The 19,035-nt window shown below is 39.0% G+C and overlaps 1 protein-coding gene and 1 pseudogene across 18 annotated transcripts in view; both read right to left on the bottom strand.

Moving 5' to 3' along the window:
* SENP7 (SUMO specific peptidase 7) overlaps positions 1-19,035 on the bottom strand; it is a 204,277-nt gene that overhangs the window by 133,568 nt on the left and 51,674 nt on the right. For all 18 annotated transcript variants that reach the window (XM_045385386.2, XM_074033557.1, XM_074033559.1 and 15 more), the window contains one exon: positions 4,963-5,060. In XM_045385386.2, the coding sequence (XP_045241321.2) occupies positions 4,963-5,060 (98 nt within the window). The remainder of the gene's footprint in view (positions 1-4,962; positions 5,061-19,035) is intronic.
* On the bottom strand, positions 3,028-5,060 carry LOC135969421 (transcription factor BTF3 pseudogene; annotated as a pseudogene).

The raw sequence follows: 19,035 nt of genomic DNA, 5'->3' as shown, positions 1-19,035 counted from the left end.
CCACTTCACACTCACTAGGATGAAAGATGGAAGGAAACAAAAGAAAAGAAAAGAAAAAAGAAAGAGGAAAGAAAGATGGAAGGTGATAACTGCTGGTGAGGATGCAGAAAAACATGAATCCCTCATACATTGCTGGTGGGAATGTAAAATTGTACAGTCATTTTGAAAAAAGTTCAGCAGTTGCTCAAAAAGTTAAACAATATTAATGCATGACACAGCAATTCTAATCCTAGTTATCTGTTTAAGATAAATGAAAACATATATGTCTTAGGACAGGCACAGTGGCTCATGCCTATAATCCCAGCACTTTGGGAGGCCAAGGTGGGCAGATCACTTGAGCTCAAGAGTTCAAGACCAGCCTAGGCAACATAGCAAAACCTCATCTCTACAAAAAACACAATTAGCCAAGCATGATGATGCATGCCTGTAGTCCCAACTACTTGGTGGGCTGAGGCAGGAGGATCGCTTGAGCCTGGGAGGTCGAGGCTGCAGTGAGCTGTTTTCCACCACTGCACCACTGGGCAAAGTGTTTTCCACCAGTGTACCACTGGGCAACAAAGTGAGACTCCATCTCAAGAGAAAAAAAAGAAAAAGAAAAAAGAAAACATGCGTCTACACAAACACCTGCAAACACTTGTACAGGAATGTTTATGACAACATTACTCATAATAGCTAAGAAGTGGAAACAACATAAAAATCCAACTGGTGAATAAACACAATGTGGTGTAAAAAGAAATGAAATACTTATATATGCTACAATATTAACAAACCTCAAAAATATTATGCTCGGTGAAAGCCAGGTGAAAAAGAACAAACATATTGTATGATTCTGTCTATATGAAATGTCCAAAAAATCAAATCTTATAAGGTTAGTGGTTGCTTACAGTTGTAGGTGAGAATATAAAATGGTTGCAAAAGAGCAGTTTCTTTTGGAGCACGATGGGATGTTCTAAAACCATCACCAGACTGTAGTGATGGCTCACAATTCTGTAAATACACTAAAAATTATTTAATTATTGAATTAAAATGGGTGAATTTTATGATATGTAAATTATATCACAATAAAACTTAATTTTTAAAAAAGCACTAAGAAGTATTATAATCTTTAAAGTAAGATCAAACACAGGAGATAGAGTCAGCAGTTCCAAAGTAATACAAACATACGGAAACTTTCTCCCCCTCTCCAGGTGTATTTTTGTTGCTTTGACTTCCCTTCGCACAGCAGCAATTTATAAAATGTTTCAGATAGCCTAGAAGAATTCAATGTTATTAAAACAAAAATTTAAGTCTGTTAATACTGGACTAGGTTTCCTAGAGATGCATTAATAACATTCCTCTCCATTATAGTAAGAAGGCCTAAATTTCCTCAACTATGAGATAAGGCCAATGCTACTTACATCTCACAGACTTATAAAAATTAAATAAGACAGTTCAGGCTTAGCCTAATGCCTAACATATAATAAGTACTCAGTAGATATTACCTGTCATAATTATAATAGAGGGTTTTCAGTTCCAATCTGATATTGCTTGTGTACTCTCATGACCGATACGCCAAATAATTAGTGGAGTAGGAAGAACAGCACAATTTGATTTTAAAAAAATTACACTACAAGAGAACTAAATCTGTAGGTACAAATTCTGTAAGCTCATTGATAGTGAAAATGAGATCAAGAGAGGAAAAAAGAATCCCATTAAAACAGAAAAACCAAACTGTTTCTCTTCTAAAAATAATATGCCCAAGAGAATTTTACAAAATCCTTGTGCTGTGAAGCAAATACATCATAATTTCCCACTCCAGTTGTTTTGAACGAAGTCACTTCCTAACTCTGCCTACTAACTTAACTGTCATAACCCAGTTTCATCTAAACAACTCATCATGTTCCATCTCACCTTAGTTTCCAGATATTCTAGATATCCTAACCATCCCATTTTACCTACCTTTTAGAAGCAGAACATTCAGAAAAAGGTTAAGAATCAAAAGCTCCAGAACTTTCAGTAGAGAAAAACTGAAGTATAGACAAGATGCCCCCTCCTAGCTTAAGACAACTAGGATTTGGAAATGACTCAGGTCCTTTCTACCACACATCAGAGATACATCTTTAAATTCTACTTTTTAATATTCATATACATCCCCCAGAAATAATTTATGAACATTTTAACATTGTGAACTTGAACTAATTATATATTAATATAATTAGTTATATATATAAAAGACACATATATGCGTCTTCAGTATAAAATTTTGAAATAACACAAAGCCCTCTAGATTTTAAAAGTTTGTCAAAAATCACATTCTATTATTCAAAAATTGGCTGAGTAAACTATACAACTAATTACACTAATGACTGTTGGCTACATCACTTTTATCAATTTAAAAATGTATCATTTTCCTTTGTCAGGATCATGTCAACCACACAGTTCTTTTTATTTATTAAAAAGATGGTGATTTGGTTCATTATTGTATTTTTAATTCAATGTCTACTGCTACTGAATTTTAAAAACTTTTAATCCTCTAACAATATCATTAAGTGTATATTAAATAGATGTTATAATGTTAATGCTGTGACCATGCCTAAAAATCACTAACTCTGGAAGAGAAGTCAGATGTCATAAATTCTATAAGGAAGGCCAAACAATTATCTTTTTATGCTAGGCTGACAATTTAGCAGAAAATACACTGAAAAAAAAATTAGTGATAATGCCAGAAAACTAAAAGGCAAAATTAAAGCAATATGTTACAAAGTTATTGATTGATATCCCAAAGAACCTGTGCCCACCACTTTACAAGCATTCTTATGGAAAAGTGAGATTTAAATAAGTATTTTTTAATTTTTACTTTTATTAGTTTTTTGTAGAGATGGTGTTCCGCCATGGTGCCCAAGCTGTACTTGAACTCCTGCACTCAAGTGATCCACCTGCCTCGGTCTCCCAAAGTGCTGGGACTACAGGGGTGAGCCACCGTGCCTGGCCTGAATGATACAAGTTTTTTGTTTTTTGTTTTTTACTAGGCAAAGAACCTTATTCACCTTTGTTTCAAAGTTTATTCCCAGGCTTCTTCGGCTTAATTAGCTGCAAAGAATGAATTGTGTATAAGCAAAAACTGAAAAGAGCTGCAGTGTCCAAGGGGCTTGGGCTTAAATTAGAGATCTAGATGTTATCATATCCATAAACAAAAATTTCTTTAAAAGCGGTCATAATATAAAATAGCAGCTCCCAGTAACTTCAAGTTTTATCTTCAGAAGTTGATTCAATTCAGTTTGCCTCATTCTTGGAAGCCTCATCAAAATTCTCCACAAGATCTGGAACTTCATCATCATTATCCTCTCCAGTAGCAAGTGGTGCTTTTCCATCCACGGACTGTTTGGGCAGAGCTTCAGCCAGTCTCCTTAAACTAGTCAGACTGTCTGCACCAAGCTGGTTTAAGATGCTGTGTAGCATTTCTGTCAGCTGCTTTGTCTCAGCATGGCCTGTAACGGTGAAAGTGTTTGCTGCCAGAGATGCCTGAACTTTAGGGTTGTTAAAGTGGATCACCATTCCTTGGTTTGTAAACACATTCACCTCTTCAATACCAGAGATACTGTTTACCTCTAACTTCTTTAAGGACAGCTCAAGTTTTTTATCATCTGCTGTGGCTGTTCCATGAACCACCTTCTTCTTTCTACAAGCAGTTCCTTTCCCCGCAATGTGCATTTGTGCCTGCAGTTTGGCAAGTTTTTCCTGATTCATGATTGTTTCTTTCATCCTGTCAGAGCAGGTAAGGGGACATGCAGGGAACTAGGGTTGGTGCTCACAAGGTCTCAGGTGGGCCAGCTGAGATTAGGAACACACATGCAGGGATGCAAGACGGCAGCTAAAGGGGAATTAGATATGTTTTGAAGCATGCAAAGTCTTCAGGATATGTCTCCCATAAGATAAAACAACTTCGTATGTGCAAACCTTTCAGAAAATGTGGCTTGGCTTTATTAATTAAAAATTATCATTCCTTTACTTCTAGCATTCCATCTCTCAAACGAAGTATAATTTTTTTATGTAAATCTTTTTGGGAAACCAAGTCTGAATACTGAATGTGTGCTTGTTCTAAGGATGAAAGCATCATCATTGCATCAACAGACCTGCCTTATTCACCTTGACAAGTTATCCATGGTATGGTATGTCAAGAGGCTCATAAACTGCTATGGAGTTGCCAATATATGTTTATATTTCCTACACACAATTTACTTGAAAAGGGAGAATTAGACTAAGTAGTTTATAGAAGTACTTTGACATAAATTCAAGGACCCCACTGAGTCTTCTAAATTTGTGTGACTTTCCAATAATCATAATTTGCTATTCTCATTTTTTCATTCACTATGTTAAAAAGAAAATTCAATACTCTTTCTAAAATAACAACTTTCTAATCACTGATTTATGTCCAATTCTGAAATACTGTAAATTATTTCCAGTAACAACTGTAATTTGAATCCTCCAGATATTTAATTCCCCTATACAAATAATTTGTTAGCACTGTGACTATAGGACAATAGTTGCTAAACGGAGTATTTTTGGCTGGCCCAAGTACAGTGGTATTTACAACCAGTTGATTACAAGTTGCAGATGTCTTTGTTTCTGCTCCATTCCCACTGCTTCATTTGACTAGCCTTTAAAAAACAAAAAAGAAGAAGAAATCGAGCACCCTTTCTCACTGCTGATCGCAAATAATGAGTCAATCATCATATGTATAACTCTTGCATTATCAGCAAAAGCTTATCAAGATGTTCCAAATGCACAAAAACAAGGGAGTTAAGATACTAACAATCGCAGAAAGTTAAGAGACCGAAAGAATCTTAGAGGCTACTGAATTCGAACCTTCTATTTTAAACACTGTGGTCATAATTGAGATACAACAAGCTAAAATAAATCATTTATGGTCACATTTTATAGGATAAGCCCATACTATGTCACACACACACACACATATCTTACCTTTCTGGTGAAGACTTGGAAGCGACAGGACACCCTCGGATATGCTTTTTATTTTTATGGTCTAGAGAGATGACTTTATTCCTTAGGCTTCTTTTCCACTAGGAAAAAAATGAAATTTTAATAATAAACATATCAATATTCAAGAGGCATTTAAAATGTTCTTTTTTATTTGGAAATTTGTTATAAACAATCAAATACAAAGTAGTTCAGAGAAAAATAATAAGTGTAATCTATGGAATATCTGGCTCTCTTGCTAATGCAGAAATGTAAGTCCATCAAAAAATACTAGGAAGACATTTTAAAATACCAAGGTAATTTTAATCAAAAAAATCAATACTTTGAGATTCCAAAGCTTAAACAGCTATTAAAATCTGGAATGTATTTAAAGGAAGTAATGAAAATTATTACATAGAAGGTTAATGGACGGGCGTGGTGGCTCACGCCTGTAATCCCAGCACTTTGGGAGGCCTAGGTGGGTGGATCACCTGAGGTCGGGAGTTCAAGACCAGCCTGACCAACACGGAGAAACCCCGTCTCTACTAAAAATACAAAAATTAGCCAGGCATGGTGGCGCATGCCTGTAATCCCAGCTACTCGAGAGGCTGAGGCAGGAGAATCGCTTGAACCCGGGAGGCGGAGGATGCGGTGAGCTGAGATAGCGCCATTGTACTCCAGCCTGGGCAAAAAGAGCGCAACTCTGTCTCAAAAAAAAAAAAAGAAGGTTAAATAGGGCCTATGATTCTAAAGTAACTGCATTTATAACAATTGAAAGATATTAAAGTTAGTTACCTATGAACTGCCACATGGAAAATTTTAGGAAAGAGCTAAATAAATAAATAAACCCAAATAAATGAAAAAGACATCCCCTAATCGAGGACTGAAAGACTTTACTAACTATATCAACTATTTTGGTTAGCAGTTGGGCATTACTCCCCAAAGTGACCTCCAGGTTCCATTCACTCCCTACCAAAATTCCAACAGCCTGTTTTGCAGAAATGGACGAACTGATCTGACGATTAATTGCGAGAGGCTCAGAAGAACCAAAATAATCTTGAAGAAGAAGAAAAAATTAGAGGACTCACATTTCAGTTTCAAAATTTACTATGACGCTATAGTAATCAAAACAATCTTGGCAAAGGGTAAACATACAGATTTATTGGACAGAATTGAAAGTCTAGAAATAAACCCATATAACTAGGACCAACAATTGATTTTCAACAAGGATGCCAAAAGCTTTCATGGGAGAAAAATAAACTTTCAACAAATAATTCTAGAACAACTAATCCGCCACACGCAAAAGTATGAACTTGGACCCTTGCCTCACACCATATTCAAAAATAGATTCAAATGGAGATAAGACCTAAATATTATACAAGAGCTAAAATTATGAAGCTCTTAGAAAAAAACACAGCAGGGCCGGGCGCGGTGGCTCAAGCCTGTAATCCCAGCACTTTGGGAGGCCGAGACGGGCGGATCACAAGGTCAGGAGATCGAGACCATCCTGGCTAACACGGCGAAACCCCGTCTCTACTAAAAACACAAAAAATTAGCCGGGCGAGGTGGCGGCGCCTGTGGTCCCAGCTACTCGGGAGGCTGAGGCAGGAGAATGGCGGGAACCCGGGAGGCGGAGCTTGCAGTGAGCTGAGATCTGGCCACTGCACTCCAGCCTGGGCGACAGAGCGAGACTCCGTCTCAAAAAAAAAAAAAAAAAAAAAAAGAAAAAAACACAGCAATACATTTTCATGACTTCTATTTGGCAATGACTTCACAGATATGACCAAAAAACCACAAGTGACAACAGAAAAATGATAAATTGGACATCAGCAAAATTTCAAACTTTTATTCATCAAAGAACACTACTGGAATAGTGAAAAGGCAACCAACCCACCAAATGGGAGGAAATACAGTATCCAGGCCAACCACAATGGCTCACACCTGTAATTCCAGCACTCTGGAAGGCCAAGGCAGGAAGATTGCTTGAGGCCAAGAGTTTCAGGCCAGCCTGGGCAACACAGCAAGACCCCATCTCTTAAAAGAGAAAAGGTAGTGTTCAAATTTAAAAAAAAAAAAAAAAACTCTTACAATTCAGTAAGATAAAGACAAAAATATTTTAATGGGCAAAGAATGTGAATAGATATTTCTCCAAAAAAAACTACACAAATGACAAAAAGCACATTAGAAGACACTCAATGTCATTAGTCATTAGGAAATGCAAATCCAAACCAAAGTGAAAGATCTCCACAATGAAAACCATAAAACATTGATGAAAGAAACTAGAGAACGCCAAAAACAATGGAAAGATATTCCACGGTCATGGTTTGAATCAATATTGTTTATCTCCTTCGAGAACAAAAAAGGAAAAATGAAAAAAGAATCAATGCTGTCGAAATGTCATTGTTAAAATGTCCACACTAAATGAAGAAATTTATAGATTCACCAAAATCCCTATAAAAAATATAAATAACATTCTTCCCAGAAGAAGGAAAAATACCCCTAAAGTTTATATCAAAACACACAAAAAAAAATGCAAGTCAAAACCACAATGACATATCATTTCGTACCCACTAGGATGAGGAATGAAAGGAAGAGAGAAGGAAAAGGAAGTAAAAGAGCAAGAAAGAGAGAAAAAAAATAAGTGTTGGTGAGTATATAAAGAACCTGGAACCTTCATACATTGCTAGTGGGAATGTAAATGGTACAGCTACTGTAAGAAAAAAAAAAAAAAACAGTATTGCAGTTCCTCAATAACTTAAACATAAAATTACCACATGACACAGAAATTCCCATCCTAGGTATAAAACAAAAGAATGGAAAACAGGTTTTCGAACAGATACTTGTATGTTCATAGAAGCATTATTCAATAATAGCAAAAAAGGTGGAAACAATACAAACAGATGAACAGATCAACAAATGTGATATATCCATATAATGGAATATTATTAGACTATAAAAAGAACTAAAGTACTACCACATACTATGACATGGATGAACTTTGAAAGCATTTGTGCTAAGTGAAAGAAGCCATAGACACAAAAGATCATATACTGCGTGATTCTGTTTTTGTGAAATATCTAGAACAGGAAAATCCAGGCAACAGAAAACAAAGCAGTAATTTCCAGGGGCTGGGAAGCTGGGGGAATAAAGAGATAAAATAAGAAGTGAATGCTTAATGGTTAAAGAGTTTCCATTTGGAGTGATGAAAAAGTTCTGAAACTAGACAGAGAAAGTGGTTGCACAACACTGTGAGTGAACTAAATGCCAGTAAATTGAATGCAATTAATAGCTAATATGGTAAATTTTGTTACATGTGTTTTGTCACAACAATAACAAAAAAGTGAAAGGAAAGGAAAGGAAGGGAAGGGGAGGGGAGGGGAGGGGAGGGGAGGGGAGGGGAGGGAAGGGAAGGGGAGGGGATAGGGAAGGGAAGGGAAAGAAAGGAAAGGAAAGGACTAAGAATAAAGAGACTGGGTGCAGTGGCTCACATCTATAATCCCAGCACTTTGGGAGGCCAAGGTGGATGGATCGCTAGAGGCCAGGAGTTCGAGACCAGCCTGGGCAACACGATGAAATCCCATCTCTACTAAAAATACAAAAATTCGCTCAGCATGGTGGTGCACACCTGTAGTCCCAGCTACTAGGGAGGCTGAGGCACGAGAATCGCTGGAACCCAGGAGGCAGAGGTTGCAGTGAGCCAAGATCATGCCACTGCACTTCAGTCTGGGCAAAAGAATGAGACTCTATCTAAAAAAAAAGAAGAAACCACTAAGAATAAAGGAAAAAACTGATAAACTAGATTCATCAAAATCAAATATTTCTGCTCATCAACATACAATTAAGAAATAAAACAGCTACAGATTGAAAGTATTTGCAATACACATCCTGACAACAGACTCATATCCTTATTATATAAAAAATTCCTGTACATCAATAACAAAGACTAAACACTCAGACTGAGCCAGGTACAGTGGCTTATGCCTGTAATCCCAACACTTTGGGAGACTGAGGCAGGAAGATTACTTGAGGTCAGAAGTTTGAGACCAGTCTGATAAATATAGTGAGACCGTATCTCTACAAAAAAGGTGGTGGCACGTGTCTGTAGTCCCAGCTACTCAGGAGGCTGAGGCAGGAGAATCACTTGAGCCTAGGAGTTTGAGGCTGCAGTGAGCTATAATCGTACCACTGCACTCAGGCCTAGGTGACACAGGAAAATCCTGTGTGTGTGTGTGTGTGTGTGTGTGTGTGTATATAAACTCAGATTTTAAAAATGAGCAAGAATTCTACTTGAAATAAAATGGAATAAGAATAATCTTCTCTGCTTCTCCCACTGAGCGCAACTAAGAATTCTAGACAGACTTCATGGCAAAGCTATCTTAGGACCCTGAAGAGTATGTGCTAAGAATGATATTGGTGAACTCAAAGTAATACCAAACCTGCAATCTAACCAAGACCCAGAGACTTACAACTTAATATTCAAAATGCCCAGGATATAATCCAAAAACTGCTTGGCATATAAAGAACCTAGGAAATCTCAACAACTCACAAAAGATGAGAATCAAGAGCAGCCAAGTAGAAGAAGACAGAGATGTTGAAATTATCAGAAAAAAATTTCATTTTATTTATTTATTTATTCATTCATTTATTTATTTATTTGAGATGGAGTGCAGTGGCATGATCTCAGCTCACTGCAACCTCCGCCTCCCAGGTTCAAGCAATTCTTCTGCCTCAGCCTCCCAAGTAGTTGGGATTACAGGCACCAACTACCATGCCTGGCTAATTTTTTGTATTTTTCGTAGAGACTGAGTCTCACCATCTTGGCCAGGCTGGTCTCCAACTCATGACCTCAGGTGATCCAGCCACCTCAGCCTCCAAAAGTGCTGGAATTACCGGTGTGAGCCACCAGACACAGCCAGAAAAAAAAGCTTTAAAGTGGCTATTACACTGTTCTCTGAGAGGATGAACTCTCTTCAAAGAGGTAAAAAGACAGAAAATCTCAACAGAGAAACAAAAGTAAAAAAGGAACAAATGGCACTTTGAGAACTACAAAGTAACATGACCAAATTTTAAAAAGCACTGAATGGCCTAAAGCAGGAGTCCCCAACCCCAGGCCATGGACCGGTATTGGTCCATGGCCTGTTAGGAACCAAGCCGCACAGCAGGAGGTGAGTGGCAAGTGTGCAAGTGAAATTTCATCTGTAGTTACAGCCGCTCCCCATCACTCACATTACCACCTGAGCTCCACCACCTGTCAGGTCAGTGGCAGCATTAGATTCTCAAAGCACAAACCCTATTGTGAACTGTGCATATGAGTGATATTGGTTGCATGCTCCTTATGAGAATCTAATGACTGATGATCTGTTACTGTCTCCCATCACCTCTAGATGGGATCATCTAGTTGCAGGAAATCACGCTCAGGTCTCCCATTGATTCTACATTATGGCAAGTTGTATACTTATTTAATTATGTATTACAATGTATTAATAACAGAAATAAAGTGCACAATAAATGTAATGTGCTTGAATCATTCCAAAATCATCCCACCTGCCCCACTACATGGGTCCATAGAAAAATTGTCTTCCGTGAAACCTGATGCCAAAAAGGTTGGGGACCGCTGGCCTAAAGAGAAGAAAGGATACTAAAAAGAGGTCAGTGGATCTGGAAATAGATAGACCAATAGAAATTATTCAATCTGAAGAACAGAAAGGAAACAGATGCTTATGTAAATTTAATGTTATGCTTTTTAAAAAAAAGAATGAAAATACATTGTAACAAAAAATTTAAAGTGGCCCACCCACCACCACTGGCACCCCCATGTGTCATCCGGAGAAACAAAAATCAATCCACACTCCTCAACATCACCAATGCATATCATCAGGGTTCCTAGGGAACTATCTACCCACCTACTGCTACCAAGACCCACACACACCATTGGGGGTGGGGGAGCATGAAGAGAGATCCACTCTGCCCACCATCAGCACCTGTACACATCATCCTCCAGAGGCGTAGGGATCGATCCACTCCCCAACTGGCTCAGAAACATGCCTTCCAAAAACCTGACGACAAGCTATCCCCACCTATAGCTGCCACTGCCACTGCCTACACAAATCATCTAGAGGTCTGGGGATTGGCTCAACGCACCAGCCACACTGGCACCCACACACACCACTGAGGCAACTAATGACAAGTCCACCCAGCCCACCGCCATTATTACTGGTGCTTAAGGAGCACCCCACCTGGAGTCCCCACACTCAGCAAAGCCTCACCATGGCTGCCATTAACAAAAGCAGTCTGCGTCACTTAGGAACTCCGACACTGCTGACAAGAGTTACAATCCAAAAAATCATAAAAGATTACATGACTGTGTCTATGTAAAATCAAACAAACCCCTTCACAGAACCAGCACTATAAATATATCTACAGGAAAAAGTTTTTCCTACCAATGTTAATGAATAAATTGGAAGAAAACAACTGTTACAATAAACACAGACACCAACAAAAAGACACAAGAAACATGAAAAAGCAAGGAAACAAGAAACCTCCAAAGAAACAAAATAATTTTCCAGTAAGAGACCCATAAGAAAAGGAAATGTACGGAACGCTGGAAAAAAATCAAAATTAGGATACAACAGAAACTAGTGAGATTTTTTTTAAAAAAAAAGATAAATAATCCAAAAAATTAGGAAAACAATTTATGATCTCGAGAAATTCAACAAAGATTGATATCATTTAAAAAGTCCTACAACTGAAGATTTCAATGAAATGTAAAATACAGTTGAGAGCCTCAGTAATAAACAAAATTAAGCAGAAGAACTTCTGAACTTGAAAACAGGTTTTTTAAAAAATAACCCATTCAGACACAAAGGTGAAAAACAACTTTAAAAAATGAAGAAAGCGGCCGGACGCGGTGGCTCACGCCTGTAATCCCAGCACTTTGGGAGGCCGAGGCGGGCGGATCACAAGGTCAGGAGATCGAGACCACGGTGAAACCCCGTCTCTACTAAAAATACAAAAAATTAGCCGGGCGCGGTTGTGGGCGCCTGTAGTCCCAGCTACTCGGGAGGCTGAGGCAGGAGAATGGCGTGAACCCAGGAGGCGGAGCTTGCAGTGAGCCGAGATCGCGCCACTACACTCCAGCCTGGGCGACAGAGCAAGACTCCGTCTCAAAAAAAAAAAAAAAAAAAAAGAAGAAAGCCTACATAACATATGGGATGCCATAAAGCAACCAAATGTTCAAATTATAGGAGTTTCAGAAGAAAGAGAAATGGAAGAAAACATTTGAAAAAAATTATAGCTGAAAACTTCCCAAGTCTTGCAAAAGATAAAAACATGAAGATACAGGAGTACAAAATTCCTCAAATACATTCAATCCATAAAAGGCTTCTACAAGGTGTATCACAGTCAAACTGAAACATCAAAAGACAGAATTCTAAAAATAGTAAGAAAAATATCAAATCACATGTAAGAAAATCCCCATAAGATTAAAAACAAATTTCTCAGCAGAAACCTTACAGGCATATGATGATATATTGCAAGTGCTGAAAATAAAATGTCAGTCAATAATACTAGATTCAGCAAACTTATCATTCAAAAATAAAGGGCAAATAACATATTTCCCAGACAAGCAAAAATTAAGGGAATTCATCACACTACACTACAAAAATGCTTAATGCAGTCTTAAAACTCTCAAAGAAACACACAAAAGTACAAAACTCAATAGTACAGCAGAAACACAAATAAGACAGAGGAATGGAGTCACATGCTGTCAATACAAAAAGCCACCAAACTGGGCGTTCCAAGATGGTGAAATAGGAACAGCTCCAGTCTGCAGCTCCCAGTGTGATCAACGCAGAAGACACAAAAGACGGGTGATTTCTGCATTTCCAACTGAGGTACCTAGTTCATCTCATTGGGACTGGTTGGACAGTGGGCTGCAGCCCACAGAGGGCAAGGTGAAGCAGGAAGGGGCATTGCCTCACCCTGCAAATGCAAGAGGTCAGGGGATTTCCCTTTCCTAGCCAAGGGAAGCCATGACAGGCTACCTGGAAAAACGGGACACTCCTGCCCAAATACTGCACTTTTCCCAAGGTCTTAGCAACCAGCAGACAAGGTGATTCTCTCCCATGCCTGCCTCGGCACGTCCCACACCCATGAAGCCTTGCTCACTGCTAGCGCAGCAGTCTGAGATCGAACTGCGAGATGGCAGCCTGGCTAGGGGAGGGGCGTCTGCCATTGCTGAGGCTTGAGTAGGTAAACAAAGTGACCGGGAAGCTCAAAGTGGGCAGAGCCCATTGAAGCTCAATAAGGCCTACTGCCTCTAGACTCCACCTCTCTAGGCAGGGCATGGCTAAACAAAAGGCAGCAGACAACTTCTGCAGACTTAAACGTCCCTGTCTGACAGCTCTGAAGAGAGCAGTGGTTCTCCCAGCACAGCGTTTGAGCTCTGAGAACAGACAGCCTGCCTCCTCAAGCGGGTCAATGACTCCAGTGTAGCCTAACTGGGAGACACCTCCCAGGAGGGGCCAACAGACACCTCATATAGGCGGCTGCCCCTCTGGGACAAAGCTGCCAGAGGAAGGATCAGGCAGCAATATTTGCTGTTCTGCACTATTTGCTGCTCTGCAGCCTCCGTTGGTGATACCGAGGCAAATAGGGTCAGGAGTGGACCTCCAGCAAACTCCAACAGACCTGCAGCTGAGGGACCTGACTGTTAGAAGGAAAACTAACAAAGAGAAAGGAATAGCATCAACATCAACAAAAAGGTCATCTACCCCCAAACCTCATCTGTAGATCACCAACATCAAAGACTAAAGGTAGATAAAACCACAAAGATGGGGAGAAACCAGAGCAGAAAAGATGAAAATTCCAAAAATCAGAGGACCTCGTCTCCTCCAAAGGATCGCAGTTCCTCGCCAGCAACAAAACAAAGCTGGATGGAGATGACTTTGACAAGTTGACAGAAGTAGGCTTCAAAAGGTCAGTAATAACAAACTTCTCCAAGCTAAAGAAGGATGTTCGAAGCTAAAAATCTTGAAAAAAGATTAGACAAATGGCTAACTAGAATAAACAGTGTAGCGAAGACTTTAAATGACCTCATGGAGCTGAAAACCATGGCACGAGAACTTCGTGACGCATGCACAAGCTTCAATAGACAATTCAATCATGTGGAAGAAAGGGTATCAGTGATTGAATATCAAATTAATGAAATAAAGCGAGAAGACAAGGTTAGAGAAAAAAGAGTAAAAAGAAATGAACAAAGCCTCCAAGAAATATAGGGCTATGTGAAAAGACCACATCGACATTTGATTGCTATACCTGAAAGTGATGGAGAGAATGGAACCAAGTTGAAAAACACTCTTCAGGATATTATCCAGGAGAACATCCCCAACCTAGCAAGGCAGGCCAACATTCAAATTCAGGAAATACAGAGAACACCACAAAGATACTCCTCGAGAAGAGCAACTGCAAGACACATAATTGTCAGATTCACCAAGGTTGAAATGAATCGAAAGTGTTCAGGGCAGCCAGAGAGAAAGGTCGAGTTACTCACAAAGGGAAGCCCATCAGACTAACAGCAGATCTCTCGGTAGAAACTGTACCAGCCAGAAGAGAGTGGGGGCCAATATTCAACATTCTTAAAGAAAAGAGTTTTCAATCCAGAATTTCATATCCAGCCAAACTAAGCTTCATAAGTGAAGAAGAAATAAAATCCTTTACAGAGAAGCAAATGCTGAGAGATTTCATCACATCCAGGCCTGCCTTACAAGAGCTCCTGAAGGAAGCACTAAACATGGAAACAAACAACCGGTACCAGCCACTGAAAAAACATGCCAAATTGTAAAGACCATCAACGCTATGAAGAAACTGCATCAGTTAATGGGCAAACTAACCAGCGAATACCATAATGCCAGAATCAAATTCACACATAACAATATTAACTTTAAATGTAAATGGGCGAAATGCCCCGATTAAAAGACACAGACTAGCAAATTGGATAGAGTCAAGACTCATCAGTGTGCTGTATTCAGGAGACCCATCTCATGTGCAAAGACGCTCATAGGCTCAAAATAAAGTAATGGAGGAAGATCTACCAAGCAAATGGAAAGCAAAAAAAAGCAAGGGTTGCAATCCTAGTCTCTGATAAAACAGACTTTAAACCAACCAATATCAAAAGAGAAAAGAAGGCCATTACATAATGGTAAAGGGATCAATTCAACAGGAAGAGCTAACTATCCTAAATATATATGCACCCAATACAGGAGCACCCAGATTCATAAAGCAAGTTCTTAGAGACCTACAAAGAGACTTACACCCCCACACAATAATAACGGGAGACTTTAACACCCCATTGTCAACATTAGACAGATCAACGAGACAGAAAGTTAACAAGGATATCCAGGAATTGAACTCAACTCTGCACCAAGTGGACCTAATAGACATCTACAGAACTCTCCACCCCAAATCAACAGAATATACATTCTTCTCAGCACCACATCACACTTACTCTAAAATTGAGCACATAATTGGAAGTAAAGCACTCCTCAGCAAATGTAAAAGAACAGAAATCACAACAAACTATCTCTCAGACCACAGTGCAATCAAATTAGAACTCAGGATTAAGAAACTCTTTCAAAACCACACAACTACAAGGAAAGTGAACAGCCTGCTCCTGAATGACTACTGGGTAAATAACAAAATGAAGGCAGAAAGAAAGATGCTCTTTGAAACCAATGAGAACAAAGACACAACGTACCAGAATCTCCGGGACACATTTAAAGCAGTGTGTAGAGGGAAATTTGTAGCACTAAATGTCCACAAGAGAAAGCAGGAAGATCTAAAATTGACACCCTAACATCACAATTAAAAGAACTAGAGAAGGAAGAGCAAACAAATTCAAAAGCTAGCAGATGGCGAGAAATAACTAAGATCACAGTAGAACTGAAGGAGATGGAGACACAAGGAGATTCGGCAAGCCAAATCTAGCAGCACATCAAAAAGGTTATCCACCACAATCAAGTCGGCTTCATCCCTGGCATGCAAGGCTGGTTCAGCATATGCAAATCAATAAACATAATCCATCACATAAACAGAAACGACAAAAAGCACAGTTACCTCAATAGATGCAGAAAAGGCCTTCAACAAAATTCAACAGCCCTTCATGCTAAAAACTCTCAATAAACGAGGTATCGATTGAACATTTCTCAAAATAATAAGAGCTATTTATGACAAACCCACAGTCAATATCATACTGAATGGGCAAAAACTGGAAGCATTCCCTTTGAAAACCAGCACAAGAAAAGGATGCCCTGTCTCACCATTCCTATTCAACAGTGTTAGAAGTTCTGGCCAGGGCAATCAGGCAAGAGAAAGAAACAAAGAGTATTCAGTTAGGAAATGAGGAAGTCAAATTGTCCCTGCTTGCAGATAACATGATTCTATATTTAGAAAACCCCATTGTCTCAGCCCAAAATATCCATAAGCTGATAAGCAACTTCAGCAAAGTCTCAGGATACAAAATCAATGTGCAAAAATCACAAGCATTCCTACACACCCTTAACAGACAAACAAAGAGTCAAATCATGAGTGAACTCCCATTCACAATTGCTACAAAGAGAATAAAATACCTAGGAATCCAACTTACACGGGATGTGAAGGACCTCTTCAAGGAAAACTACAAACCACTGCTCAAGGAAATAAAAGAGGACACAAACAAATGGAAGAATATTCCATGCTCATGGAGAGGAAGAATCAATATCGTGAAAATGGCCATACTGCCCAAGGTAATTTATAGATTCCATGCCATCCCCATCAAGCTACCACTGACTTTCTTCACAGAATTGGAAAAAAACTACTTTAAAGTTCATATGGAACCAAAAGAGCCCACATTGCCAAGACAATCCTAAGCAAAAAGAACAAAGCTGGAGGCATCATGCTACCTGACTTCAAACTATACTGCAATGCTACAGTAACCAAAACAGCATGGTACTGGTACCAAAACAGAGATATAGACCAATGGAACAGAACAGAGACCTCAGAAACACCACCACACATCTACAACCATCTGATCTTTGACAAACATGACAAAAACAAGAAATGGGGAAAGGATTCCCTATTTAATAAATGGTGCTGGGAAAGCTGGCTAACCATATGTAGAAAGCTGAAACTGGATCCCTTCCTTACACCTTACATAAAAATTAATTCAAGATGGATTAAAGACTTAAATGTTAGACCTAAAACCATAAAAACCCTAGAAGAAAACCTAGGGAATACCATTCAGGACATAGGCATGGACAAGAACTTCATGTCTAAAATACCAAAAGCAATGGCAACAAAAGCCAAAATTGACAAATGGGATCTAATTAAACTAAAGAGCTTCTGCACGGCAAAAGAAACTACCATCAGAATGAACAGGCAACCTACAGAATGGGAGAAAATTTTTGCAATCTACCCATCTGACAAAGGTCTAATATCCAGAACTTACAAAGAAAAAAACAACCCCCCCATCAAAAAGTGGGCAAAGGATATGAATAGACAATTCTCGAAAGAAGACATCTATGCAGCCAACAGGCACATGAAAAAATGCTCATCATCACTGGTCATCAGAGAAATGCAAACCAAAACCACAATGAAATACAATCTCATGACAGTTAGAATGGCAATCATTAAAAAGTCAGGAAACAACAGATACTGGAAAGGATGTGGAGAAATAGGAACGCTTTTACACTGTTGGTGGGAGTGTAAATTAGTTCAACCATTGTGGAAGACAGTGTGGCAATTCCTCAACAATCTAGACCTAGAATTACCATTTGACCGAGCAATCCCATTACTGGGTATATACCCAAAGGATTATAAGTCATTCTACTATAAAGACACATGCACACATATGTTTATGACAGCACTATTCACAATAGCAAAGACTTGGAACTAACCCAAATGCCCATCAATAATAGACTGGATTAAGAAAATGTGGCACATATACACCATGGAATACTATGCAGCCTTAAAAAAGAATAAGTTCATGTCCTTTGCAGGGACATGGATGAAGCTGGAAACCATCATTCTCAGCAAACTATCACAAGGACAGAAAACCAAACACTGCATGTTCTCACTCGTAGGTGGGAATTGAACAATGAGATCACTTGAACACCAGGTGGGGAACTTCACACACTGAGGCCTGTCGGGGGTTGAGAGGCTAGGGGAGGGATAGCATTAGGAGAAATACCTAATGTAAATGATGAGTTGATGGGTGCAGCAAACCAACATGGCACATGTATACCTATGTATCAAATCTGCACATTGTGCACATGTACCCTAGAACTTAAAGTATAATAAAAAATAATTTTTTAAAAACCACTAAATCACAAAAGTAAACAATAAAAGAAGAGAGAAATAGAGATATGAAAACAGTCAGAAAATCATTAACAAAATCAGTAAGTCCTTTTTTTAAAACTTTTAAGTTCAGAGGTACCTGTGTAGGTTTGTTACATAGGTAAACTTGTGTCATGGGGGGTTGTTATACAGATTATTTATCACCCAGATATTAGGCCTAGTACTCATTAGTTATTTTGCCTGATGCTCTCCCCTCCTCACACCCTCCACCTTCTGAAAGGCTCTAGCATGTATTGTACCCCTCTATGTCCATGTGTTCTCATAACTTAGCTCCCACTTATAAGTGAGAACATGCGGTGTTTGGTTTTCTGTCCTGCATTAGTTTGCTGAGGATAATGGCCTTCAGCTCCATTCAAGTCCCTGCAACAGACATGATCTCATTTTACAGTGTATATGTGCCACATTTTCTTTATACAGTATAACATTGCTGGGCATTTAGGTTGATTCCATGTCTTTGCTATTATGAATACTGCTGCAATAAACATATGAGTGTATGCATCTTTATAACAGAACAATGTATATTCCTTTGGGTAAATACCCAGTAATGGGACTGCTGGGGTGAATGGTATTTCTGTCTTTAGGTCTTTGAGGAATGGCCACACTGTCTTCCACAATGGGTGAACAAATTTCCACTCCCACCAACACTTTATAAGCATTCCTTTTTCTCCACAACCTCACCACCATCTGTTA

This window comes from Macaca fascicularis, chromosome 2 (genome assembly GCF_037993035.2).
Source record: "Macaca fascicularis isolate 582-1 chromosome 2, T2T-MFA8v1.1".
Taxonomy (NCBI): domain Eukaryota; kingdom Metazoa; phylum Chordata; class Mammalia; order Primates; family Cercopithecidae; genus Macaca; species Macaca fascicularis.
This window is presented reverse-complemented; position numbering and strand designations above follow the sequence as displayed.